The sequence below is a fragment of the Cnephaeus nilssonii genome (assembly GCF_951640355.1).
Source record: "Cnephaeus nilssonii genome assembly, chromosome: 13".
Lineage (NCBI taxonomy): Eukaryota > Metazoa > Chordata > Mammalia > Chiroptera > Vespertilionidae > Cnephaeus > Cnephaeus nilssonii.
This window is the reverse complement of record NC_137084.1, coordinates 81,012,221-81,038,778: the sequence shown is the minus strand read 5'-3', so window position 1 is coordinate 81,038,778 and position 26,558 is coordinate 81,012,221. Positions and strand designations below refer to the sequence as shown.

Here is a 26,558-nt window from a genome sequence, read left to right as displayed (position 1 = left end):
TCGCAGAGCAGGCGTCGCATAAATATTAGATGACTCAGTTAATTAAGGAATTAACCTGCCTTGGTAACTTGTTCCGTTATCTAAATCCCTTCTTACTGAGAGACAGTTTTCCTCTTGCCGGAGCTCAAGCTTCCTGCCTAATACTATCCATCGTCTCTATCTGCTCTGTCCTCCGTGGAAATGTTTGCTGGACCATCCTTCCCCAGAGCACAGCCCTGCAGGCTCAGCACCTCCCAGGCAGCCGCCCCCAGCCCTCTCCCCCCGCCACCCCCACCCCGCAGCCCTCGCTGCTGCAGCTCCTGTCCATGGGCTCTTCAACCACAGGAGCCAGCTCTGGAGGGGCCATGGGGGGAGCTCCCAAAACACAGCCCCTTGAGGAGCAGCACAGAGCCCCCTCTTTCTTTCCGGATGAACCCCACCCTGTGCTCTCACCACCCCTTGCCCTCCTCACAGGTAACCATTTAGGGTCAGCCCAGGGAATGATCTACAGACATGTTCTTTCATTTACTGTTCCCACCTGCCAAGCATGAGTTGGACTCATGATTTGCCCTGGTTACTGCCCTGACGGAGCTCCCAGATGGCGGGGAAAGTGGTCATGCAAAGGCTGCCTCGGTGCCCCGTGACCCAGGCGCGGACGGGGCTGCAGGGCCGTGCAGGGGGCAGGCTTTCCAGGACAGGCGGCAGGCCTGCCGGGCTCCAGCTGTGGGCCTTGGTGGGAAGGACTGACTGCTGGGCCTCAGGAAATACACTGGGCGGCAGATCGGGGCTCTGCCATGATTCCACCAAAAGGCCCAAGGAGGCCAGGGGCCTAGAGCTCATCTAGGCACACACACACACACACACACACACAAAAACAAAGCAACAGAGGAACCTCTGGGACGTCTCAACAATGGGCACTTGGCCATTACTACAGTCGGGGTTCCAGAAAAATCTGTCTGGATATCCAAGACCCAGCAAACCACCCAGAATGCTGGGGAGGCTGCAACCCAAAGAGCAGAGGCAGCCATAGCTGGGGGTGGGGGGGGGAGAGCCAGGAATGGCCAGAGTCCCAGAACACCTGGCGGACGTAGGACCTGGATGTGGGTGGGTCAGGAATGAGATGGGTCAGAAGCCACTGGGCTGGCCACACCTGGTGGGAGGTGAAGAGGACAAACACCCCGCTGTACTCGCTCAGGTGCCCCCAGGCACGGGCTGAGGCGAGGGGCTGTGGGCGCTGGTGATGGAGTGAAGGGCGAGGTGGGAGATGGCACTGGGAAGTGGGTAAGGGCCCTGCTGAGGGGTGTGGCTCTTGCCTGATAGAGCATGCAGACAACTTCTCTCCTAAATGTCACCTCTCTGGACCTAGAGCTCCTGAGCCAAGACCTTTCCCAGCATCCAAAGGGCTGCCAAGGTGTGACCACGTCCACCTGGCCACTTCCCGGGGGAGCAGGAGCATCTGAGGCGTGCACAGGAAGCCACCTCCTTCCCGCTCTGGGTGGGCCTGTGGCAGAGAGCAGGTTCCCAGGAGGGTGGAGCGGTTCCTGGGAGAACCGGCCTGTAATCACTGGACTGCAGAAAGGAGGTCTCCTCGTCTCCCTTCTGCCCCCACTTGCTGGGGAAGTTGCTGTGGCCTCATTGAGTTGTCATAGAGATAATGGCTGATGCTCCAGCCAGAGCTGGAAAAGGAGGATCCCCCCACCGCAGCTCAGACTCCAGGCAGGGGAGGCGGTGCGGCTGGCTGGGCTGGGGCGTGGGGGCTGACAGCAGCGTCCCTTCCCTCCCAGTGCCCCCTCTGATCCAGCCCTTCGAGTTCCCACCTGCCTCCATCGGCCAGCTGCTCTACATCCCCTGCGTGGTGTCCTCTGGGGACATGCCCATCCGCATCACCTGGAGGAAGGACGGGCAGGTGATCATCTCGGGCTCCGGCGTGACCATCGAGAGCAAGGAGTTCATGAGCTCCCTGCAGATCTCCAGCGTCTCCCTCAAGCACAACGGCAACTACACGTGCATCGCCAGCAACGCGGCAGCCACCGTGAGCCGGGAGCGCCAGCTTGTCGTGCGCGGTGCGTGGGGAAGGGCCGGTGCTGGGGGGAAGGGGCGGGGGGGCGGGAGTCCAGCTCTGTCTGCTGCTCAGAGTCTCTAGGTCCGGGTTTGAATCCCAGGCTTAGGGAAGGTTGGCTCTGGAAGTTGCCTTAAAGATCAAGAGGATCAAACCTCTTACTTTCCAGGCCAGGACACCGAGGCCTGGTGAGGGGAAGACGCTTGCTCAGTTAGCCACTGGCAAAATCAGAATTGGAGCTCAGAGCTCCCAGCTCCCAACCAGCACCCAGCAAGAGCTCTTGGGAGCTCTGGTTTAGAACAGTCCAGGCGGGCCTGACATTGACTGGCAGGTGCCTGAAGCCCCAGAAGACCTATCAGAGACTGAGGTGATGGGTTTCTCCCGCCTTCCCTCTTTCTGCAGTGCCCCCTCGGTTCGTGGTGCAGCCCAACAACCAGGACGGCATCTATGGCAAAGCTGGTGTGCTCAACTGCTCGGTGGATGGCTACCCCCCACCCAAAGTCATGTGGAAGCATGCCAAGGGTAAGCCCCTGGCCAACCAGCGACTCTGAGTAGCCAGGGAGAGGGGAGGGCGGATGCTGGTGAGACTCAGGCCTGGTTCCCACGCATCCCTGGGCCTGGGTGGGAGCCCTGGGTTCTGAGCTCCATGGGGACCCCAGGCTACACCCAGTCTGGAGGTCATCCAGGGGTCTGTGGGCCGGCAAACAGCTATCATGCTGACTCAATGTTCTTTTGTCCCCACAGACTGACCTCTCCACTTCCCCTCCAGCCCTAGAACTCAGGGCACTCTGTGTTCCCCACTTCCACATGCCCCCCACCCTCTGCTCTGGGGTCCCCAAGCCTCATCAGCCCCTGCTCCTCACCAATTATTCTGGGATCTTGGATGTTGGATCTTGGAGCCCAACTTCATGCCAAGGACGCATTTCGTATCTGACTAAGCCACACGCCAACCTCAGTGGTTGGCAGACTGCGGCTCGTGAGCCACATGCGGCTCTTTGGCCCCTTGAGTGTGGCTCTTCCACAAAATACCATGGCCTGGGCGAGTCTATGTTGAAGAAGTGGCGTTAGAAGAAGTTTAAGTTTAAAAACTTTGGCTCTCAAAAGAAATTTCAATCGTTGTACTGTTGATATTTGGCTCTGTGGACGAATGAGTTTGCCGACCACTGATCTAGACCATGTCTAGGGCTGACACTGGGAGGGGGTGGTGCCCAAAGCCCCCCTTGGAGGATGGCTGGCCTCCTTCCTGGGCGTGGCTGCCCAGGAAACTGCCATCTGAGGGCTCAGTCTTCCCTTTGCCTGTTGCCAAGTGGCCTGAAGACAACTCTTTCTCCCGCTCTGAGGAATTCACCCCAACAAGCTCAGTGCCACGTGGGCATGCCAACTCCAGCTCCTCACTTCGAGCTGGCAGGCCCAGCTCTCTGGGAGGTCCCTCCTGTGGCCCAGGAAACAGGAGTGGTGTGGGCACACCACACAGTGGCCTTAGATTTTCAGGAGAAAGGCAGTGGGCATTCCCTGGGACACTCCCATCCACCCAGCTCACCCCCAGCCCAGATAGCAGCTCTTCTAACCTCCGCCTCCTTCCAGGGAGCGGGAGCCCCCAGCAGTACCACCCGGTGCCCCTCACCGGCCGCATCCAGGTCCTGGCCAACAGCTCGCTGCTGATCCGCCACGTCCTGGAGGAAGACATGGGCTACTACCTCTGCCAGGCCAGCAACGGCGTGGGCACCGACATCAGCAAGTCCATGTTCCTCACCGTCAAGAGTGAGTCCTGCCCCCTGGCCCTCCCGGCACCCTAGGCATGGCCACGGCCCATCTCTGCACCCACCTGCCCCCTCATGGTTTCCATTGGTCCGTGTGTGAAGGGGAAGCCAGAGGATTCCTAGTCAGACGTGGGCTTGGACACTTGGATGGGGATTCAAAAGCACTGTCATGCCCTAGCCAGTTTGGCTCAGTGGATAGAGTGTCGCCTGCGGACCGAAGGGTCCCAGGTTCGATTCCGGTAAAGGGCACACACCTCAGTTGCCGGTTCCTCCCCGGCCCAGGCCTGGTCAGGGGCAACCAATTGATGTGTTTCTTTCACATCGATGTTTCTCTCTGTCTTTCCCACTCTCTTCCACTCTCTCTAAAAATCAATGTGGGGGGAGGGTGGGAAGCAGTCATCGAAAGCAGGGGCCTGACCCCAACAGGACCCGCTCACCACGCGCCAGTCCTGATTAGCTCCTGAGGTGCTCATGGGATGTGGGATTTCTCCTTGACTTTGATCTGAGGTTGGCAATTCTATCGGAATAGTCATATTGAGCCCTTCGTTTCTGTTACTTGACTGACACCTGCTTGTGTGTAACCTGTGACTTAGGACGGAGAAAACCTGGGTTCTGACTTCAGATCCACCTGAGGGGCAGTGGGACTTGACCCAGGTACCTTACCTCTCTAGGCTCCAGGGCCCTTCCTGTGCAAGAGGTTCATCCGGCCCCCCAGCCCAAAACATCGGGGTGAACAGGATGGGAACTGAGGGTAGAAACGGGAAGGTGCGCCAGAAAAGCTGGAAGCATTAAAACACATTGCAACTTGGTGCTGCATCAATGGCTTCTAGGCCCCATCACAGAGCCCATCTTGCCGGCCTTGGCACCCCAGAATAAGCCTGTACATGTTGTCAAAGACACACATTCCTACTGTTGATCTACCTCTTCACATGTCCATGGGTCTGCATAATGGGCCCTGGGAACCCTGCCATAAGGACCAGGAATCCTGGCATAAGGCCCCGGGAATCCTGCCATAAGGACCCGGGAATCCTGCCATAAGGACCCGGGAATCCTGCCATAAGGCCCCGGGAATCCTGCCATAAGGACCAGGAATCCTGCCATAAGGCCCCGGGAATCCTGCCGTAAGGACCAGGAATCCTGACATTAGGGCCAGGAATCCTGCCATAAGGACCAGGAATCCTGCCATAAGGCCCCGGGAATCCTGCCATAAGGACCAGGAATCCTGCCATAAGGCCCCGGGAATCCTGCCGTAAGGACCAGGAATCCTGCCATAAGGCCCCGGGAATCCTGCCGTAAGGACCAGGAATCCTGCCATAAGGCCCCGGGAACCCTGCCGTAAGGACCAGGAATCCTGCCATAAGGACCAGGAATCCTGCCATAAGGACCAGGAATCCTGCCATAAGCACCAGGAATCCTGCCATAAGGACCAGGAATCCTGCCATAAGGACCAGGAATCCTGCCGTAAGGACCAGGAATCCTGCCATAAGGACCAGGAATCCTGCCATAAGGACCAGGAATCCTGCCATAAGGACCAGGAATCCTGCCATAAGGCCCCGGGAATCCTGCCATAAGGACCAGGAATCCTGCCATAAGGACCAGGAATCCTGCCATAAGGACCAGGAATCCTGCCATAAGGACCAGGAATCCTGCCATAAGGACCAGGAATCCTGCCATAAGGACCAGGAATCCTGCCATAAGGACCAGGAATCCTGCCATAAGGCCCCGGGAATCCTGCCATAAGGACCAGGAATCCTGCCATAAGGGCCAGGAATCCTGCCGTAAGGACCAGGAATCCTGCCGTAAGGACCAGGAATCCTGCCGTAAGGACCAGGAATCCTGCCATAAGGCCCCGGGAACCCTGCCGTAAGGACCAGGAATCCTGCCGTAAGGACCAGGAATCCTGCCATAAGGACCAGGAATCCTGCCATAAGGACCAGGAATCCTGCCATAAGGACCAGGAATCCTGCCATAAGCACCAGGAATCCTGCCATAAGCACCAGGAATCCTGCCATAAGGACCAGGAATCCTGCCATAAGGACCAGGAATCCTGCCGTAAGGACCAGGAATCCTGCCATAAGGACCAGGAATCCTGCCATAAGGACCAGGAATCCTGCCATAAGGACCAGGAATCCTGCCATAAGGCCCCGGGTATCCTGCCATAAGGACCAGGAATCCTGCCATAAGGACCAGGAATCCTGCCATAGGACCAGGAATCCTGCCATAAGGACCAGGAATCCTGCCGTAAGGACCAGGAATCCTGCCATAAGGACCAGGAATCCTGCCGTAAGGACCAAAAATCCTGACATTAGGGCCAGGAATCCTGCCGTAAGGACCAAAAATCCTGACATTAGGGCCAGGAATCCTGCCATAAGGACCAGGAATCCTGCCATAAGGACCAGGAATCCTGCCATAAGGACCAGGAATCCTGCCATAAGGACCAGGAATCCTGCCGTAAGGACCAGGAATCCTGCCATAAGGACCAGGAATCCTGCCATAAGGACCAGGAATCCTGCCGTAAGGACCAGGAATCCTGCCGTAAGGACCAGGAATCCTGCCGTAAGGACCAGGAATCCTGCCATAAGGCCCCGGGAATCCTGCCATAAGGACCAGGAATCCTGCCATAAGGACCAGGAATCCTGCCGTAAGGACCAGGAATCCTGCCATAAGGACCAGGAATCCTGCCATAAGGACCAGGAATCCTGCCATAAGGACCAGGAATCCTGCCATAAGGCCCCGGGTATCCTGCCATAAGGACCAGGAATCCTGCCATAAGGACCAGGAATCCTGCCATAGGACCAGGAATCCTGCCATAAGGACCAGGAATCCTGCCGTAAGGACCAGGAATCCTGCCATAAGGACCAGGAATCCTGCCGTAAGGACCAAAAATCCTGACATTAGGGCCAGGAATCCTGCCGTAAGGACCAAAAATCCTGACATTAGGGCCAGGAATCCTGCCATAAGGACCAGGAATCCTGCCATAAGGACCAGGAATCCTGCCATAAGGACCAGGAATCCTGCCATAAGGACCAGGAATCCTGCCGTAAGGACCAGGAATCCTGCCATAAGGACCAGGAATCCTGCCATAAGGACCAGGAATCCTGCCGTAAGGACCAAAAATCCTGACATTAGGGCCAGGAATCCTGCCATAAGGACCAGGAATCCTGCCGTAAGGACCAGGAATCCTGCCGTAAGGACCAGGAATCCTGCCGTAAGGACCAGGAATCCTGCCATAAGGACCAGGAATCCTGCCATAAGGACCAGGAATCCTGCCATAAGGACCAGGAATCCTGCCGTAAGGACCAGGAATCCTGCCATAAGGCCCCGGGAATCCTGCCATAAGGCCCCAGGAATCCTGCCGTAAGGACCAGGAATCCTGCCATAAGGACCAGGAATCCTGCCATAAGGACCAGGAATCCTGCCGTAAGGACCAGGAATCCTGCCATAAGGCCCCGGGAATCCTGCCATAAGGCCCCAGGAATCCTGCCGTAAGGACCAGGAATCCTGCCATAAGGACCAGGAATCCTGCCATAAGGACCAGGAATCCTGCCATAAGGCCCCAGGAATCCTGCCATAAGGACCAGGAATCCTGCCATAAGGCCCCGGGAATCCTGCCGTAAGGACCAGGAATCCTGCCATAAGGACCAGGAATCCTGCCATAAGGACCAGGAATCCTGCCGTAAGGACCAGGAATCCTGCCGTAAGGACCAGGAATCCTGCCGTAAGGACCAGGAATCCTGCCATAAGGACCAGGAATCCTGCCATAAGGCCCCAGGAATCCTGCCATAAGGACCAGGAATCCTGCCATAAGGACCAGGAATCCTGCCGTAAGGACCAGGAATCCTGCCATAAGGACCAGGAATCCTGCCATAAGGCCCCAGGAATCCTGCCATAAGGACCAGGAATCCTGCCATAAGGACCAGGAATCCTGCCGTAAGGACCAGGAATCCTGCCATAAGGCCCCAGGAATCCTGCCATAAGGACCAGGAATCCTGCCATAAGGACCAGGAATCCTGCCGTAAGGACCAGGAATCCTGCCATAAGGACCAGGAATCCTGCCGTAAGGACCAGGAATCCTGCCATAAGCACCAGGAATCCTGCCATAAGGACCAGGAATCCTGCCATAAGGACCAGGAATCCTGCCATAAGGCCCCAGGAATCCTGCCATAAGGACCAGGAATCCTGCCATAAGGACCAGGAATCCTGCCGTAAGGACCAGGAATCCTGCCATAAGGACCAGGAATCCTGCCATAAGGCACCAGGAATCCTGCCGTAAGGACCAGGAATCCTGCCATAAGGCCCCAGGAATCCTGCCGTAAGGACCAGGAATCCTGCCATAAGGACCAGGAATCCTGCCGTAAGGACCAGGAATCCTGCCATAAGGCCCCAGGAATCCTGCCATAAGGCCCCAGGAATCCTGCCGTAAGGACCAGGAATCCTGCCGTAAGGACCAGGAATCCTGCCATAAGGACCAGGAATCCTGCCATAAGGCCCCAGGAATCCTGCCGTAAGGACCAGGAATCCTGCCATAAGGACCAGGAATCCTGCCGTAAGGACCAGGAATCCTGCCATAAGGCCCCAGGAATCCTGCCGTAAGGACCAGGAATCCTGCCGTAAGGACCAGGAATCCTGCCATAAGCACCAGGAATCCTGCCATAAGGCCCCAGGAATCCTGCCGTAAGGACCAGGAATCCTGCCATAAGGACCAGGAATCCTGCCATAAGGCCCCAGGAATCCTGCCATAAGGACCAGGAATCCTGCCATAAGGACCAGGAATCCTGCCATAAGGCCCCAGGAATCCTGCCATAAGGACCAGGAATCCTGCCATAAGGACCAGGAATCCTGCCGTAAGGCCCCAGGAATCCTGCCATAAGGACCAGGAATCCTGCCATAAGGACCAGGAATCCTGCCATAAGGACCAGGAATCCTGCCGTAAGGACCAGGAATCCTGCCATAAGGACCAGGAATCCTGCCATAAGGCCCCAGGAATCCTGCCATAAGGACCAGGAATCCTGCCATAAGGACCAGGAATCCTGCCATAAGGCCCCAGGAATCCTGCCATAAGGACCAGGAATCCTGCCATAAGGACCAGGAATCCTGCCGTAAGGCCCCAGGAATCCTGCCATAAGGACCAGGAATCCTGCCGTAAGGACCAGGAATCCTGCCATAAGGACCAGGAATCCTGCCATAAGGACCAGGAATCCTGCCGTAAGGACAGTGCCCATTGGCTGTAGGTCAGGGTATGGACCACAGGTCATTGAGGACTCTGGGATAGGCTGACTTTTAGAATCTGACTGACCTCGTTTGAATCTGGGCTCCTGTGGCCTTGAGGAATTTGCCAGACTCTCTGTGCTTTGTCTTCCCAACATACAGAAGGAATGCTAAGGGCCCCTTATCTGGCATGCTCTTTCCGATGGCATGTGTAAAGCAACCAGGTGGTACCTGGCACCCAGGAGGCCAACCAAGATGTAGCCACCAGTTCTGTTATTTTTAATGCAGTCCCGCAGGGTAGGTGCGGGAAAGGCTGCTGGGAGCAGGGCCTGGTGTGCGTGTGTCTGTTCGCCTCTCCCAGGGCGCCCTCCTGCCCAAACCCGCTCTCAGCTCAGCAGATGGGGATGCTGGGGATCGATGCTAGGACCTGGGGGCTGGGGGCTGGGCAGCAGGAGCCACTCCCCTCACACCATCAGGAAGCACTTGGTCCTTAATAAAACCAGGCAATCCTCGTCACCCCTCGGCCAGGGAGAGCTTGGCTAATTCTGCTGTGTGAGGACTCGGAGTAACAGATGCTTCTGGAACCTTCCTCGGTATGAGATCCTTATCTCCCACTGTCAGCAGGAGAGATGAGCCCAAATGCTCAGACTTTTGGGGAGGGGAGGGTCTTTGCTGCTTTTCTCCAAGTTTGGGATTTCCACTGACCTGGTATGGTCATGGCTCTGTGGTCCGTGGTTTCTCTGCGGAGGTGAGGGGACCTGGGGTCCAGGGCACAGGCGGTCTAGGGGTCTGGGGGCGGGCTGTGCATGAGGACACCCAGTCCACAGCAGCTGTCCCCAACGGCATGGGCCCTCAGGGCCTGAATTGTTCTGTTCTGTCCTCACTTTCCCAACCAGGCAGCAGCTGTAAACGATGCTGAGGTGCTCGGAGAAAACACATTTTGTAAATCAGGGCAGCGTCATGCGCGTGGGCAATCACACACACACGCACACACTCACACGCACACACACTCACACACGCTCACCCTCACAGAGGTATTCATCTCTGGCCCCCTCTTCCCCAGGGAACGTCAGACCCTCTAATTATCACTTAGGGGCAAATCTGCACCTCGCTCCCTCTCCTCCTCCCTTGTCCTCATTTCAAGGCCTGCCTTTTCCTTTCTTCCTCCCACAGTGACGCACACACCCTTCCTGTGTCCGCTCCAGCTCCCAAGCCCCTCCAGGCACGCTTTCCCGCTCCCCTCCCCTCACTCACACTACACAGAGGCGCGGGGTCCCTCTGCGCCCAGCTCCCCACCCCCCTCGCAGGACCCTCTGGGCCTCACACGCCCTCAGCACATCGGGAGCTCCAAACCCTCACACAGACTGCGCCCATGGGTGCCTTGCCTCACACCTTTGCTCTGTCACCAACACCCCTCCCACTCCAGCCCCCCCTCTTCGCAGTGAGGGCCCAGCCATGCTGGGGGCCTCTGGGCCACCCCGAAGCCAGCAGAAGTGGAGGAGGCAGGGCCAGGCTTCAAGGCCTGGGGGCAGGCCATGTGCTGGCTGAGCCTGGCCAGGCCTCTGACCGGGGTTGGGGGCTGGCTGCCTTCTCTGGCAGCCTGAATGAGGCCACACCGCACCTGCTGCCGGCGATGCTCCTGTGACAATGTGGCAGTGCTGGCGGGACGGGCATGTGGGCTCCTGGCCTCTGGGGACTGCCATTCTGCCTGCCACAGCACTCGCACAGGCCCCCTGCTCTAGGGACTTCACCCGAAGCCTCTCCCCCTGCACATCCTCCCCGGCCTGCGGAGCCTTGTCCCCCTCCCCCCACCTCTGACTTGAAAGGGCAGAGAGAGATGGGGAGGGATCTTCAGGACCCCGCATGTGAGTCACCAACGGGGTTGCCAGGGAAAGCCATTCCTAGACACCCCTCAGCCCATCCCCAACAACCCACCTCCACGCTCCCCTCGCCCACGTGCAGGGCCGAGCACAGGAGGCCCTGCCATTGCAAGGCCGGCCTCGATGTTCCCACCACACGCGGGAGAGCGTTGGCCGGTAGTTCCCTTGTCAGTCGGCACCTTGAATGGACCTCAGGAGGCACCCTGGCCTCAGCCCCCACTCTGGCCACGTGAAAATAAGAAAGGAAATACGATGTCAAAGAGACATGCATTGTAAAAGGCGCCCTAGTGTCAAACTGAGTTTCTGTGATTGGCCTCTGGTGGGGCACGTCTGCGCAGTGACCCCAGGGTTTCCAACCGTAACTGACAGGGTATCACATGCTCACTAAGTAGGCCTATAGTATCCCTGGCTCCAGAGCATGGACTTTAGAACCAGGGGGACCTGGGTTCAAATCCAAGCCCTGCCCTGGGTAGTCGTGGGTCCTGAACCTCGGTCTCTGTAAGCCCCGGGTTCCGCCTGACAGTCTCTCATCGTCGGTGAGGGCTAAGGAGGGCATTAACAGCAGCCAGTGCTGTACTTGGCACCAAATACGTATCAACAAGCAGCACCGCCAGTCCCAGGTGCTGCAGATCTAGCGGTGAGGAAAGTGAAGTTGCTGTTCTCAGGGAATTTAGAATCTTGAAGAGGAGATACACATACGCCCAAACAACTCAGATGTACAAGGCGGCGAGTGCCTTTAAACACTATGAGCAAGGTGGAGCAAAGCGAATCGGATGGCGTAATCAACGGTCACTTGGGGGCCAATAAGAGAATGTCAAGAGAAGCTCCACAAATGCAGCAGCCGCTAGTGGGACTTGAGGGATGAGAAGGATTCGGACAACAAGAACCAACAGGGGCAAAGGTCACCCATTCCAGGATGAGGAAGAAGCATGGCGAGGGCACAGAGCTGGGAAAGGCGTGAATGGCGTCGGGGGAGGAGACCGCAGGTACTCACGGCCTTGGGAGCTAAGCATTGTCTTTCCGGGGACCCATGACTCTTGACATCAGACACCAACCCGGAGCTGCAGGGGCCCGGGGTCCGGTGGGAGTGGGTTCCAGAGCTGGTTCTCGGAGAAGTGCCACATGGAACCTGTGAGCGTGTGTGTGTGTGTGTGTGTGTGTGTGTGTGTGTAAGTGTATGTGAGTGTGTGTGTGCGAGTGTGTGTGTGTGTGCATGAGTGTGTATATGAGTGTGTGTGAGTGTGTGAGTGTGTGCGAGTGTGAGTGTGTGTGTGCGTGAGTGTGCATGAGTGTGTGTGTGTGCGTGCGTGTGTGCGTGTGTATATGTGATTGCCCACACACATGACGCTGCCCTGATTTACAAAATGTGTTTTCTCCGAGCACCTCAGTATCGTTTACAGCTGCTGCCTGGTTGGGAAAGTGAGGACAGAATAGAACAATTCAGGCCCTGAGGGCCCATGCCGTTGGGGACAGCTGCTGTGGAGTGGGTGTCCTCACGCCCAGCCCGCCCCCAGCCCCCTGGACCGCCTGGGCCCTGGGCCCCAGGTTGCTGAGGTGGTGCTGGGGTGGGCGAGGGCTTCCAAAGTCGCTCCCATCTGGGCCTCTTATGTCTCCAGAGATGCGAGACCCGGCAAAATGAAGATTCTGCAGGAAACGTCTCCGGTTGGTGCGGCTCAGGTCCTGCCTGCCGCTGCTCATTGTTGTTCAGTGGTGACTGAGCGCCGGCCGAGCGCCTACCCTGGCCGGGGAGGGGGTGGCCCTGCACACTCGTGCACCTTGCCTACGGCCAGCCTGTCTGTGGGGCTGGGAGTGGAAGGGGTGAGCTCCTCACAGAGCGGAGAGAGCAGAGCCCATATGACCCCCCACCTTAGGCAGCCCCCCAGCTCCACGGAGGAGAGGCTGTGGCCTGTCCTCCCGCGCACTCCTCACAGACAACCTCTGTCACACGCTGGAACCTGGTGCTGCTGTCCGAGGGCCACCGCAGCAAGGAGCCGCCAACCGGGTGCCTTAGAGGACAGAGCCCGTTCTCTGCCGGCTCTGGGAGGCCAGCAATCCCCGGTGTCAGCAGGGCCGAGCTCGGCAGCTCCGGGGCAGCCGGGCCCCTTGTCCTCAGGCTCCCAGCGACTCTCGGCGTCTCCACCACGCGCGGCCTTCTCGCTGTGCCTTCATACCATCCTCCCTTTGTGGGGTCTCCCCTCTCCTTGTAAGGACACCGGTCATATTGGGCCAAGGGCCCACCCTGCGCACCAATAAGACATCCTAATCACATCCACAGAGACCCCGTCACAGCCCCGGGCCCCGGGGCGCAGCAGCCCAGCGTCTGCGGCAGTCCCCACGCCAGTGTTCTATGCCCACACGCTATGCTTCCCAGAACTCAGACACTGAGACGCTCTCCTTCCCAGCATCCCTCAGCTGCCCTTGTCTGAATCCAACCAGCCTCCTCTCTGACACCCCCTCCTGGTCAGGAGCCCCGGACCCAGCCCCTCCTGGGCCCCGAGTTCCCCGCAGCACATGGCTGGGGGCGGGGCCTGGCCAGCTGCCATCTGGAACCCAGCCACTCCCATCCTTCATGCCCTGTTGTCCGCGGATGCTCTCCAGCCACAGGGGCAGAGCTGGGGGTTTTCAATGCGGACCTACGGCCGGCAAAGTCTGAAATATTTACTAGCCAGACCTCGGCAGAAAGAGTTCGCCAAGTTCTAGTACCTTCCAGTAACTACAGAAGACGGCTCGCCTCCTTCTGTTCCTGAAAGGGTTCCGCTGGCAGCCAGTGGAGAGCTGAGTGTCCTCTCACCTCTGAAACAGGAATGAAAGCACGCCCACCGCCGCGGACCGGTGGACTCAATGTGCTCACTCCTCAGAGCACCAGCCGGGGCTGCACATCATTAGCATCCCCCCAGGGGAGGCTTATTCTTACTGTCATTTCTACTGGGGAGCGTGCAGGCCAGAGGCGGGAGAGCCAGGTCCGCCTCGCTTAAAAAGCCCCCCGCCTCCTGCTCAGCTACTCCTCGGCGAGCAGCCAAGTGAGGAACTGACGGACACCCTTATAGCAGAGAAAGCGAGGCCTGGTGAGATCCTTGCCGCAGCACACGCAGCCCATGTCCCACGGTCCCGTCCGGACCAGCACCCCTCACACACACTGCGTGCCAGTGCTGCCGTCCACGTGCACGGGTGGTGGCCAGCCAGGGTCCCACGAGCCCTCAGCCCCAGGCACCTCCCCGCCAGCTCAGAGCCAAGGCTGACGGCTGCCACGCAATTTGAATTAATCTCCTGCTTCAGGTGGAGCTTGGCTAATCGGGGGAGACAAGGAGCCGAAGTGGGTGCAATCAAATTAACAACGCCGTGACCCTGGCTCTTTAAGAAGAGAAAGACACACACCAGACGGCTCCTCCACCCCAGTCCTTCCCGGGGAAGCCTGGAGCTGCTGCCAGGGCTGAGCGCAAAGAGATGCCCCCGCCCGCCCCAGGCCCGCCACCCCGCACGCCAGCCAGGCCCCGTGGCAGCTTGGCCCCCCCGCCAAGCAGGGGTCTCCTTAACAGGAGCAGAGACACTAGCTTTGGAGGGAGGGAGCGGGCTGGGCCGGGCTGGCGGTAAGGAGGGCCCCTCATTAAATGGGCAGACTGGGCACGCGTGATCCTTTCAGAGACGAAAGGAGCTGAGGCCCCGAGCTGGCTTGCAGGGCTCTCAGGAAGGGCCTGTCCCAGAGCAAGGAAAGGGCAGCGGACAGCTGTCCGCCCGCCACAGAGAACAGCGTTTCTAGGCAGAAGCCCGTGGGCCTGGGCGCCCCAGCCGCCTCCCCCAGGGCCTCCTGAAGAGGATGTGGCCCGCACCACGCCCTGCCCTTCTCCCAGTCCCCCTGGCTTAGAGATGGCTCCCCCTGCCGAGAGGAAGGACCAGAGGCATCTATTAGGGAGGGTTGACCGCCCTGCCGTCCTGCCCCGGACCACAGCGGGAATCACCTGGGTTAGGGTGCCCTTAAGGAATGATGGTGCCCAGGCCCCGTCCTGGGCCAATTAACTCCGAGCCTCTGGGGTGGGGTCTGTGCTGTGAGACGTTTTTTAATCCCCGGGTCATGCGTCTGTGTAGCCGAGCCTGGGAACCTCCACCCCTCCCTCGGGCCACCGCCGTAAAGAGCAGATCCATCATCTCTGTGTCCCGGTTTCCAGACCAATCTTCTTCCCCCACATTTGGCTGGTTTCTCTTTAGAAAATCTGGCCTCTTGGGACTCCCCTTCCTGGTGCCTGTTCCTCTCCCTCTGCCTTCTCTGCCCGGCATCACCTCGGGGGGGAAAGCCACAGACCCGGGCTGAGTCGTGGCTCTGCTACTCACTGACTGTGTGAACTTGAGCAATTGCCTTCTCTAAGCCTCAGTTTCCCCATTTGTAAAGTGGGAATCGTGATCGGGTCGCTGTAAGGACTGAGTGAGTTCATGCACGTGAGAGAACGCACATGGGAGTCTCAATGCCGTCAGGTGACGATGGGCCCAGCTGCTCCCTCCTGGCTGGGCATGGCTCTCCCTGTGGGCGCAGCACCCACTCCTCCCACCCGCCGGCATTCTCATCCTACTCCCTCACATCCTCCTCCCCTACCCTGCTGCTCTCCCTGGGGCATTCACAACGGAATCTTCCCTCCCTGGTGACGAGGGGACTTGTCAGGAAACACAGCTGAGCTCCATCCCCAGGTGGGGAGAGAGGGAGGGAGATGAACGAGGACTGGCTCGCCGCCCCCGCCCCTGCTCTGCCCCCAGCCCGCCTGCCCCGGCCTGGCTCCCCCCTCCAGCCTTCTCCCCGTGTCAGCCTCCTTCCCACTCCCACCGGGATCCACCCATGGATGTCATTCCCACGCGGCTTCCCACTCCTGGGACCAAGCCCAGGACGGGAGGGACATCCACCAGCAGAAGAGGCTAGACTCCACCGGGAAAGGGGACTCAGAGCTGCCTCCCTCCTGTGCTCACCAGCTGTGTGACTTTAAAGGCCCCGCCGCCTCTCTGACCTGCTTCCTCAGCGCACAGTAGGGCTGACAGCCCCCGGCCACTTAACCAGATGCTCCTCGCGAAGGAAGTCCAGTGCCCTGTAAACCACAGGGAGCAGCCCCTTCTCCGGGGTCCACCAGCTTCTGAGGGGGGACCCCAGAGAGGGGAGCGCTGGGGGAGCAAGGGAGCACCAAGCAGGGGCCCCGTTTATACGCCATGGCGGGTGGAGCGGTCCGGGACGCCATCTGCAAACCTGGGGGCGAGCAAGGAAGCAGAGTGTCTCTGGTGTTTAAAATCCTGTCAGCCCCTCACGTCAAGTTACAACGTAACTAGCAGCTGGTCTGGCAGGACCTCGGGGTCACGGGCCAGTTTGTGAGGGATTTCACATCCGGTACCAGTTTCGTCGGATCCTGGCACGGTCTTGTTTCTGAAGTCGGCTTCCTCCCCTTTGGCTGTGTCAGGAGCCCCAGCGAAGGGGGCGGGGGGGCGGGGTGGTGGGGGGACTCCACCCTGCCCACGCCCTGCTCCTCTCCGGAGTCTGCCACAGACCCGATCGATGGGGGGGCGGGGGTCCTGCAGAACCATCAGATGGTGGCCCGAGCACCGCAGGCCCAGCCAGGCTCGCCCTGCCCCGGAGCGAGTCTGACCGCGCCCAGGGCAGGCGGGCCCAGGGCATGGGCAGGGGTGGCAGGAGAGGCGGCCGGCATCGAGAGCCTTCCTTCCTTCCACAGATGCGTGCTCAGTCCTGCACAGAGAGGCTCCTCTGCAGGGTCTCACGTCCCACAGGAGGCGGGGCCCTGCAGCAGGACATGCCGGGTCGGAGAGGCTGTGTCCGCCGGAGAGGCAACAGCGCTGACCTGGGCTCAGAGGAGGGCCCTGGGGCCCGTGGGAAGCCCCTCTGGCCTCGCCCAGAGCTTGCCCCTACTTGGCCGCTCCGTGCGGGGTGCCGTGCCGGGCGCCGGCGCTGGGGCTGTAAACTGAATGACTGGTCCAAGCTGACACCAGGTCCTCGCACAGACCTCCCACCTACAGGGCCATCCTGAAAGGAGCCATGCGTCCAGGGCAGCTGGCCCCTGGGTGTGTGTCCCTGACGCCCTTCAGCCCAGCCACTCCCTGTTCCCAATTCCCCAGAGAAGCTCCCGGCACCCCTCTTTGTGCAAAACTTAAGTTTCCCTGCTGTTCATTGACTCACTGCAAGAAAGCGGAGATGCGCATCTCATCAAGTCTCCTGTCCTGTGGGAGCGATGGGTCGCCTGTGGCTGCTGCCAGCCTTGGTCATGCAGGACCCGCCCCCCTCCCCCCCCCCCCCCCCGTGCACACAGCCCCCCTTCTGACTGCCCCTGAAGCTGCTCCCTACCGCCCCCCTGGAAGGGGCTGCTGAACTGCCCACCACAGAAGCCACGGCTTTTTGTTGACAGCAAATTCCATTTCCCAGAGCCAGAGACTGCGTGCGGTGGCAGACGGACAGATGGTGAGGGCGGCCGCCCTGCAGCCACAGCAGGGCGGGCGGAACGAGGGAGGGATTGCCTCCTGGAAGCCTCGGTGCCGTCATTGGAAAAAGTGGTGGAACAATGGGGACAACGAGACTGACTTCTCCTGGGTGTTGGGGGCATCACTGAGCAATGACCAAGAGGCCAAGGCATCCAGCTTGTTACCTGCCCCGTCATAGGCGTGGACCACGGAACTAAGTCAGGAAAGACATCAAGACCCAGGCTGGGGGCCAGGGACACTAGCAGGACCCACCTCGCAGGAGTGGGTTCAGGTGGAGTGCTAGAATACTGCCAGCACACGGCTCATGGGAAGTTCCCCATCAAAGGGCACCGTGTGTGTGTACAGGTGTGTGTGTGTGCATGTGCGTGCGCATGCGTGTGTGTGTGTGTGTGTACGTGTGTGTACGTGCTCCTGCAGATGACTGCACGTGTCTCCAGGGAATTCTTGGGGTCTGCCCTGGGGCACAGCCAGGTCTGGTGCAGGGAGAGTCCAGTCATGTTCTTTACTGCAATTCGGTGGAGCAGAGAGACCTTGCAGTCCAAGGCGGGCGGGGGCCTGGGGTGGGGGAAGAGATCAGATGCAGGGGGCAGCCTCTCATGCTGCCTCATTAAGGCCATCTGTACCAGTGTGGGCACAGGAGGGCGCCGTGGCCCCTTCTCTGGGGTCCCACCAGCGGGGCCTGGAGGAGGGGCACAGTGGCAGAGTTCTCTGCTCCGGTGTTGACAGAAATGCTGTGGGGCAGGGGGGAGAGGGGGCAGGATCTCTGCTACCTGCCCGGGACAGGGAGCTGAAGACCCCGCATGCCAGGAGCAATGTGCTCTGAAGCATAGAGTCGCCTCCCAGAGCAAGGAGCTGGATCCCCAGACCAGCTTCCCCTCGCTCCAGGGTCCGGACCCCGGGGGCCCAGGACAAGGCCTCTGACCCCGGTGTGTGCTTTTTCTCCCTTGCATCTTCTCTCTGCCGCTGCCCTCCACCTCCCGTGCAGGGCTCGCTGCTCCCCCGCAGCCCTTCCCTAAACAGAAAGGCTCCCAGGGAATCCCTCCTTAGGCCAAACAGGTCTGCGCTCCCCGCTCCCTGCACGGGGCGCGTGCCAGCTTCAGCCACTCTCCTGGTGGCACGGTGTGAAGTCTGCCCATCTCCCAGTCACACTCCAGCTGCCTGACACCCAGCTGAGGGCCCAGCCCGGCCCACGCGCAGGAGTAACGGCGGGGGGGGGGGGGGGGTGGTCACAGCCATGAGTCCTGGGGACAGGGAGGTCGCACCTTCCGCCACGAGGGTGGCTGCTGCGTGGGCAGTGCCGCCTCTCCCCTCCGGCCCTCACCAGCACCGTGACCGCGGGGCCGCAGTTGCTTCACCTGTAAAAGAAGGTTCATGTAGGTGATGCAAAAGAGGGGCCATTCCATGGAAACCAGATGCGAGCTGTACGTGTCATTCAAACCCGCAAAAGGCAAAAAGGAACGGGGGCGGTGCCTTGTAGGGGTACGTTTCATGTAACTCGGTATTCCTAAAATATTAGCCTGCAATCGATATGAAAGGTATTGAGGAGATCGCGCACGCCTTTTCCTCCCGTGCTTTGAAGGCTCACATGGCTTTTCGCTCGCAGCACAGCTCCGCTTGGTCCGGCCACGTTCCCGGTGCCCAGTGGCCACACGTGGCTGCGGTCCTCAGCTCCAGGGCTCTGGGTCTGGGAAGAGCCTGGCAGACAGGGTCTCGCCTGTGCACGTGTTTACTGACGCTTTCCTGGGAGCAGAGAGGAACGTGGGGCCTTGGGTGGGGAGCGTTCTCCCCGGATCTGCTTCGTGGCAGGTACTTGACATGTATGCACCCCGTTTGCCCCACAACAGCTCTTCAGGGCAGACAGCCGTGTCTCCAAGTCACAGGCGGTGAGCCCGAGGCTGGGGCCGGCAGGTACACGGGGCCGAAGGCCACGCAGCCGGTAGAAACATGAACAGACCCCAGCCTCTGGCCCCGAGCCCCTCGAGCTGGGCGGCCTGCACTGGGGGCTGCGAGGAGCATCGGGCTGTGCTGCCTGCGCTCCCGGCCCCAGCAAGCAGCCAGCGGGCAGGAGGGCGAGGGCACCCCCGCAGGCCCGGGTGGCTGTCCCCTGGGCTGGCAGGCCCGTGGGCTCTGGGCCTGTCCAGGATCTCGGGACCCGGACGTCTCGGCTCCCCATGCTTGCTCTTGGGACAAACCTGGCCGGGAAGCTAAGCTCCCTGGGGTGGGACTGGCATACGAGGATGTGCAGGTTGTAACTGCTCAGAGGCACGGCGCTTAGGGGCACGTGGAGTCGGAAACCCACTCCCCGCTCCACTGGCCAAGCCTCAGGCCTCATCCAGCCAGCGGGTGTCCTTATCACTCACAGCAGCCACACAGGCTGTGCAGCGCCCCCTCCAGGGCGGGACAGCCTGTGCCTGAGCGTCCACTCCGTGCACAGCCTGGAGCCCTCCTTCCAGAAAGACGGCCCCTCCCCTCCCACCCTCGGGCTCGGACCCGTGCTGAGGCTAGACCCAGCTCCCACGCCTTCCCCCTTCCTTCTCTCCCCCCATCTCTCTCTCCCTCTCTCTCCCTCTCTCTCCCTCTTCTCCCTCTCTCTCTCTCTCTCTCTCTCTCTCTCTCTCTCTTTCTCTCTCTCTCTCTCTCTCTCTCTCTCTCTCTCTCTCACACACACACACACACACACACACACACACACACACACCTCTGCATAAACATCCCCCTGCTCCTCTGGGGCTTTGCCTCTCAGGATCAGGCCCCCTCCCCCAGGAAGACCTCTGGGCTCTGCCTGCCCAGGGGGAGGGCCCCCTCACGGGGGGAAGAGCAGAAAGAGCCCGGCTGCCTCTCCCCCCACCCAGCCCCCCACGTTTCAATCCTCCAGGAAAAACGGAGGCATCTGCAATGCAAATCCCGTGTTGATGTAGAAGCTCACTCTGTATTCCACCCAGGTTTATCCGAGTGAATTATGCAAATCTTTGATGGAAAAATATTCCTGCGCACATCCTTGAGAGTGTAAAACCTTAGTCAATAATTCATACCCGGATGTCTGTGACTGCAGGCTTTTTCTTCATTATAACTTGCGCCTCGTTATTTGTCTCTCGCGTTTTATTGTCTGTCCTGGTGTAATGCCATGCATTATAAAAGGGATCTGCCTCATTATTTGATGAGCTGGGGCTGAGCTGCTGGTGCAGGGGCCGGGGCCCTTCATACCAAGTCCCGCAGGACAGAAGGCAGAGGGGAGGCGGTGGCTGGCCACTCGGTGTGAGTTCAGGGGCAGCAGAGCCCCCGTCTCCCCCAGACCATTCCAGACCACGCCTCGTCCACCGCCTAGCATCCCCGGCCACACCACCATGGCTCATGGCTTCCCTGCTCCAAAGGCTTAGCGCTTAGGGGCAGGTGAGCTGGCCAGTTTGCTGGGAGGCCGTTTTCTGAGTAGGTCTCTAAAACTAGAGGAGAAGCGAGGGGAGGACACTGGGAGGTACAGAAAGGGCCAGCCCCAGAGGGCAGGGACTCGCGCCCCGAGGGAGCCGGCTGTGAGGACAGTGCTGGGCTGGGTGAGCCGGGCGCTGCTCTGCAGACACGGTATGGGGCCTCCACAGTGGAGTGGGGGAGTGGCTGACTCTTTTTTATATATTTTTTTAATGATTTCAGAGAGGCAGGGAGAAGGAGAGAGATAGAAACATCAGTGACGAGAGAGAATCATGGAGCAGCTGGCTCCTGCCCGCCCCACACTGGGGATGGAGCCCGCAACCCGGGCATGTGCCCTGCCCGGGAATTGAACCGTGACCTCCTGGTTCATAGGTCGAGGCTCAGCCACTGAGCCACACCAGCTGGGCGGGAGTGTCTGACTCTTGCCATCACTCACAGCCCTCCCAGTTGGTGTCCTTCGGCGTGACGGACGGGCTCTCCCACAGTGTCCGCAGGGGCCTGTGCTCTGAGAGGCCGTCTGCCCGGGGAGGTGGTGAGGAAGTCGGGGCCAGGCCTGCGGACACACCGGAGCCTGAGCTCCGCGGGGCTGCATCCTGCCTGTCAGCTGTGCCGTCCCAGGGGGCGCTCACCCTCCTCCCTGGGGGTGCTCCCTCTGCCATCTGCTCTCACCACGGCCGTGGGACCCCAGGCCAGTGTGTGCATTCCCTGTGCAGACACCTCAAATGTCATTACCATCACGTCACAGGACTGCTGGCGTGACCCAGCGCCAGGCCTATCTGATAAGCAGTAATAAACACACATGTGGATGTGCGCTATACTATTTCAAAACTGTGCTTCTGAGGGTTTAATATTTCATAGCCATACTTCAGTGTATCTGGTCTCCTCTGTAATTGTAGGTATGGTGTGCATTTTAAAACACTCTGAACCAGGGCCCATGGAATGGAAGAATCCCTGGTAAAGAGAGGCTGCCAGTCATGGGTGGGGGAAGGAGAAAGGGGACAGGCAGATGGGGTTTCCTATAGCCCCCCTCGGCCATTATCAGACCCTCCGCCTGGGGCTGAGGGGCTCCGTGGGGAGGGGCAGTGGGGGAGGGACTTGCCGGTCCCCAGCCTCGCCTCCCTCACTGGAGCCTCCCTCGCCCTCTCCCTCCCCAGTCCCGGCCATGATCACCTCCCACCCCAACACCACCATCGCCATCAAGGGCCACGCCAAGGAGCTGAACTGCACGGCGCGGGGTGAGCGGCCCATCATCATCCGCTGGGAGAAGGGGGACACGGTCATCGACCCCGACAGGGTGATGCGCTACGCCATCACCACCAAGGACAGCGGCGACGAGGTCGTCTCCACGCTGAAGGTGAGCACCCACGCCCGGCTCAGGGACCCTGACTCTCAGGAAGTGGGGATCCCACGGCTGTATCCAATGGAGGTAAATAGAAAGTTTGGGGAGTCCCTCCCCTCATCCCCAAAATTACCTCCCTTTTCCTAGCTATTCACTTCTCTATCTAGACACCGCGCCTTAGAGCCTCACTCTATCTCCCTCCCCAGCCCCGGCCAGGAGCTGTGTGCAACCCTCAGCCCTGCCCCTTATCCAGGGCCCCTGCCTCCCTCCCTCCCTCCTGGGCCCTGGGCCCTCCCTCCCTCTTGGACCCCTGGGACCTCCATTCTCCCTCCTGGGCCCTGGGCCCTCCCTCCCTCCTGGCCCTGGGACCTCCATTCTCCCTCCTGGGCCCTGGACCCTCCCTTCCTCCTGCCCCTCCACCCCTCCCTCCACGTCCGTCCTTGGGACTGTCTGGGAATAGGAGCCCTTGGCAAAACCCAGAGGGCTCCCTCCCAGAAGAAGAGGCCATGCTGACCTCCCCTGCAGGGAGCCTCTGCAGCAGACCAGCTCTAAACCAGGCCCATCCCCTCCCTCTCCCCTCCTCCTGCCTCTGCTGACCTCCCAGCTCAAGCCCGCGGACCGTGGGGACTCGGTGTTCTTCAGCTGCCACGCCATCAACTCCTACGGGGAGGACCGGGGCCTGATCCAGCTCACGGTGCAAGGTAGCCCCCCTGCCCCACATCCCCTCCCTGCCCTTCCCAGGGACCAGGTGCCTGTGCTGACTCCACTTCAAGAGCAGGGGCAGTGCCTCCCCCACGGGGCGATGGAGCAGGGGCAGTGCCCACCCACAGGGCGATGGAGCAGGGGCAGTGCCCACCCACAGGGCGATGGAGCAGGGGCAGTGCCCACCCACAGGGCGATGGAGCAGGGGCAGTGGCCACCCCCACAGGGTGATGGAGCAGGGGCAGTGCCCACCCACAGGGCGATGGAGCAGGGGCAGTGCCCACCCACAGGGCGATGGAGCAGGGGCAGTGCCCACCCACAGGGCGATGGAGCAGGGGCAGTGCCCACCCACAGGGCGATGGAGCAGGGGCAGTGGCCACCCCCACAGGGCGATGGAGCAGGGGCAGTGCCCACCCACAGGGCGATGGAGCAGGGGCAGTGCCCACCCACAGGGCGATGGAGCAGGGGCAGTGGCCACCCCCACAGGGCGATGGAGCAGGGGCAGTGCCCACCCCCACAGGGCGATGGAGCAGGGGCAGTGCCCACCCCCACAGGGCGATGGAGCAGGGGCAGTGCCCACCCCCACAGGGCGATGGAGCAGGGGCAGTGCCCACCCACAGGGCGATGGAGCAGGGGCAGTGCCCACCCACAGGGCGATGGAGCAGGGGCAGTGCCCACCCCCACAGGGCGATGGAGCAGGGGCAGTGCCCACCCACAGGGCGATGGAGCAGGGGCAGTGCCCACCCACAGGGCGATGGAGCAGGGGCAGTGCCCACCCACAGGGCGATGGAGAAGGGGTAGTGGCCACCCCCACAGGGCGACGGAGCAGGGGCAGTGCCCACCCCCACAGGGCGATGGAGCAGGGGCAGTGCCCACCCCCACAGGGCGATGGAGCAGGGGCAGTGCCCACCCACAGGGCGATGGAGCAGGGGCAGTGCCCACCCACAGGGCGATGGAGAAGGGGTAGTGGCCACCCCCACAGGGCGACGGAGCAGGGGCAGTGCCCACCCCCACAGGGCGATGAGTAGGGGCAGTGCCCACCCCCACAGGGCGATGGAGCAGGGGCAGTGCCCACCCCCACAGGGCGATGGAGCAGGGGCAGTGCCCACCCCCACAGGGCGATGGAGCAGGGGCAGTGCCCACCCCCACAGGGCGATGGAGCAGGGGCAGTGCCCACCCCCACAGGGCGATGGAGCAGGGGCAGTGCCCACCCCCACAGGGCGATGGAGCAGGGGCAGTGCCCACCCCCACAGGGCGATGGAGCAGGGGCAGTGGCCACCCCCACAGGGCGATGGAGCAGGGGCAGTGCCCACCCCCACAGGGCGATGGAGCAGGGGCAGTGCCCACCCCCACAGGGCGATGGAGCAGGGGCCGTGCCCACCCACAGGGCGATGGAGCAGGGGCAGTGGCCACCCCCACAGGGCGATGGAGCAGGGGCAGTGCCCACCCCCACAGGGCGATGGAGCAGGGGCAGTGCCCACCCACAGGGGGTGGAGCAGGGGCAGTGCCCACCCCCACAGGGTGATGGATCAGGGGCAGTGCCCACCCCCACAGGGCGATGGAGCAGGGGCAGTGCCCACCCACAGGGGGATGGAGCAGGGGCAGTGCCCACCCCCACAGGGGGATGGAGCAGGGGCAGTGCCCACCCACAGGGGGATGGAGCAGGGGCAGTGCCCACCCCCACAGGGCGATGGAGCAGGGGCAGTGCCCACCCCCACAGGGGGATGGAGCAAGGGCAGTGCCCACCCCCACAGGGTGATGGATCAGGGGCAGTGCCCACCCCCCACAGGGTGATGGAGCAGGGGCAGTGCCCACCCCCACAGGGTGATGGAGCAGGGGCAGTGCCCACCCACAGGGTGATGGAGCAGGGGCAGTGCCCACCCCCACAGGGTGATGGAGCAGGGGCAGTGCCCACCCGCACAGGGGGATGGAGCAGGGGCAGTGCCCACCCACAGGGCGATGGAGCAGGGGCAGTGCCCACCCCCACAGGGCGATGGAGCAGGGGCAGTGCCCACCCCCACAGGGGGATGGAGCAGGGGCAGTGCCCACCCCCACAGGGCGATGGAGCAGGGGCAGTGCCCACCCCCACAGGGCGATGGAGCAGGGGCAGTGCCCACCCCCAGGGCGGTGGAGGGTGACAGGAAATGGCCCTGAGGAGGCCATCCCACCCTCCCTCCTGCCCAGAGTGGGCGCTAAGGGCTCCCCAGGCGCACTTCCAGCGCAAGGTTTGCAGAAGGGCGGCGCCTGGAGGCCTGCGGGAAGGGAGTCAGGCTGGAAACAGCTGGGAATTCAGCGTGGGGGACACACAGGCCATCAGCTCTGAGTCCCTACAAAGGGGCTGCCCCCACCCAGTAAAGGAAGTGGGGATCCCCCGGCCGAACCGTGTGCCAGGCCTCTCCCTGCCTCACCTGGCCCACACCCCAGGGTCCCAGGGCCCTTGGGTAGACTACAGGTGACACTAACCCCCGGGTCAGCAGAACCCCGGGCGTCCCTGGGATGGACAGGAGGCCCAGCTCTCCGCTGCCATCCTCACTCTGCCCTCGCCCTGCCACGCCCCAGAGCCCCCCGACCCCCCAGAGCTGGAGATCCGGGAGGTGAAGGCCCGGAGCATGAACCTGCGCTGGACCCAGCGGTTCGATGGAAACAGCATCATCACGGGCTTCGACATCGAGTACAAGAACAAGTCAGGTACGCCGTGCTGAGCCGCCAGGGCCCCGCCCGCTGCCCTGCCTGGGCCCCCGGGACAGCGCCAGGGCCTCGGGGCTGCCCTCTAGGGGGGCACGCCAGCACGCACCAGTGCACAGCCCCTATGGCTTCCAAGGGGAGGGACCCTGGTGGGACTCGGAACCCAGGGAGCAGACGGAGGCCCACAGCGTGGGGAGGGGTCCTAGCTCCTCCTTCCCAGTGCTGCCCCGGGAAGCCCAGGGTGGTCCGATTTAAAGCAAGTCAAAGGCCCTGGGCGGGGCTGTGGGTCAGAGACATGGCGGCTGGCGGGTCACCAGCCGTCCTGGTTTGGGACGATGCGGTGACTGGGAGGGAGTTGGACGGCTGTTCCTTGCTGAGAATGCGGTGGGTCAGTGGTCGGCAAACCGCGGCTCGCGAGCCACATGCGGTTCTTTGGCCCCTTGAGTGTGGCTCTTCCACAAAATACCACTTACCCTGATTAAGTTAATAACAATGTACCAACCTATATAGTTTAAGTTTAAAAAATTTGGCTCTCAAAAGAAATTTCAATAGTTGTACTGTTGATATTCGGCTCTGTTGGCTAATGAGTTTGCCGACCACGGGGTTGGGTGGTTGGTGGGTGGGAGTCCCTGGAAGAGGAACCCTCCCAGGCCCCTCCCCTAGGCGCAGCCAGCTCCTGCGAGGCTGCCCACCACTGTGACCCTGTGGGCGGATGGGCGGAGCGGACAGTGGCCCTGGGTCTCTGGGGAACAGGCAGGGGGGGGTGGGCATGGTCCGGGAGAGGGGGCCCCAGAGGGACAAGAGGCCTGGAACGTGAACCACGCCAAAGGTGAGGTGCAGGCGTTGATGCTCACGTCTGTGTGACTCTCTCAGGGTGGCACGTGATGAAAGGGCAATGGAGCGGGGCAGGGGCGGCGGGGAGGGGGTCTGACCTGTGAGGGCCCCTGGGTGGCCCCTGGGCAGGAGCGAGAGGAAAGCAGCTTCTCGTTCGGGACCCCCTTGTGCCTTTGGGATTTGCTCCGTAGCTGTGTACACTTTTCAAATCGTTTAAAAACAGCAGCCTG

The 26,558-nt window shown here is 61.2% G+C and overlaps 1 protein-coding gene across 1 annotated transcript in view; it reads left to right on the top strand.

The window, feature by feature from the left end:
* The window catches only part of DSCAML1 (DS cell adhesion molecule like 1), a gene marked incomplete at its 3' end in the record, with an annotated part of 336,958 nt that overhangs the window by 262,166 nt on the left and 48,234 nt on the right, over positions 1–26,558 (top strand). The window contains exons 9-14 of the mRNA XM_079788952.1: positions 1,764–2,042; positions 2,441–2,560; positions 3,623–3,799; positions 21,923–22,122; positions 22,712–22,808; positions 25,369–25,497. Coding sequence (XP_079645078.1) covers positions 1,764–2,042; positions 2,441–2,560; positions 3,623–3,799; positions 21,923–22,122; positions 22,712–22,808; positions 25,369–25,497 — 1,002 coding nt within the window. The remainder of the gene's footprint in view (positions 1–1,763; positions 2,043–2,440; positions 2,561–3,622; positions 3,800–21,922; positions 22,123–22,711; positions 22,809–25,368; positions 25,498–26,558) is intronic.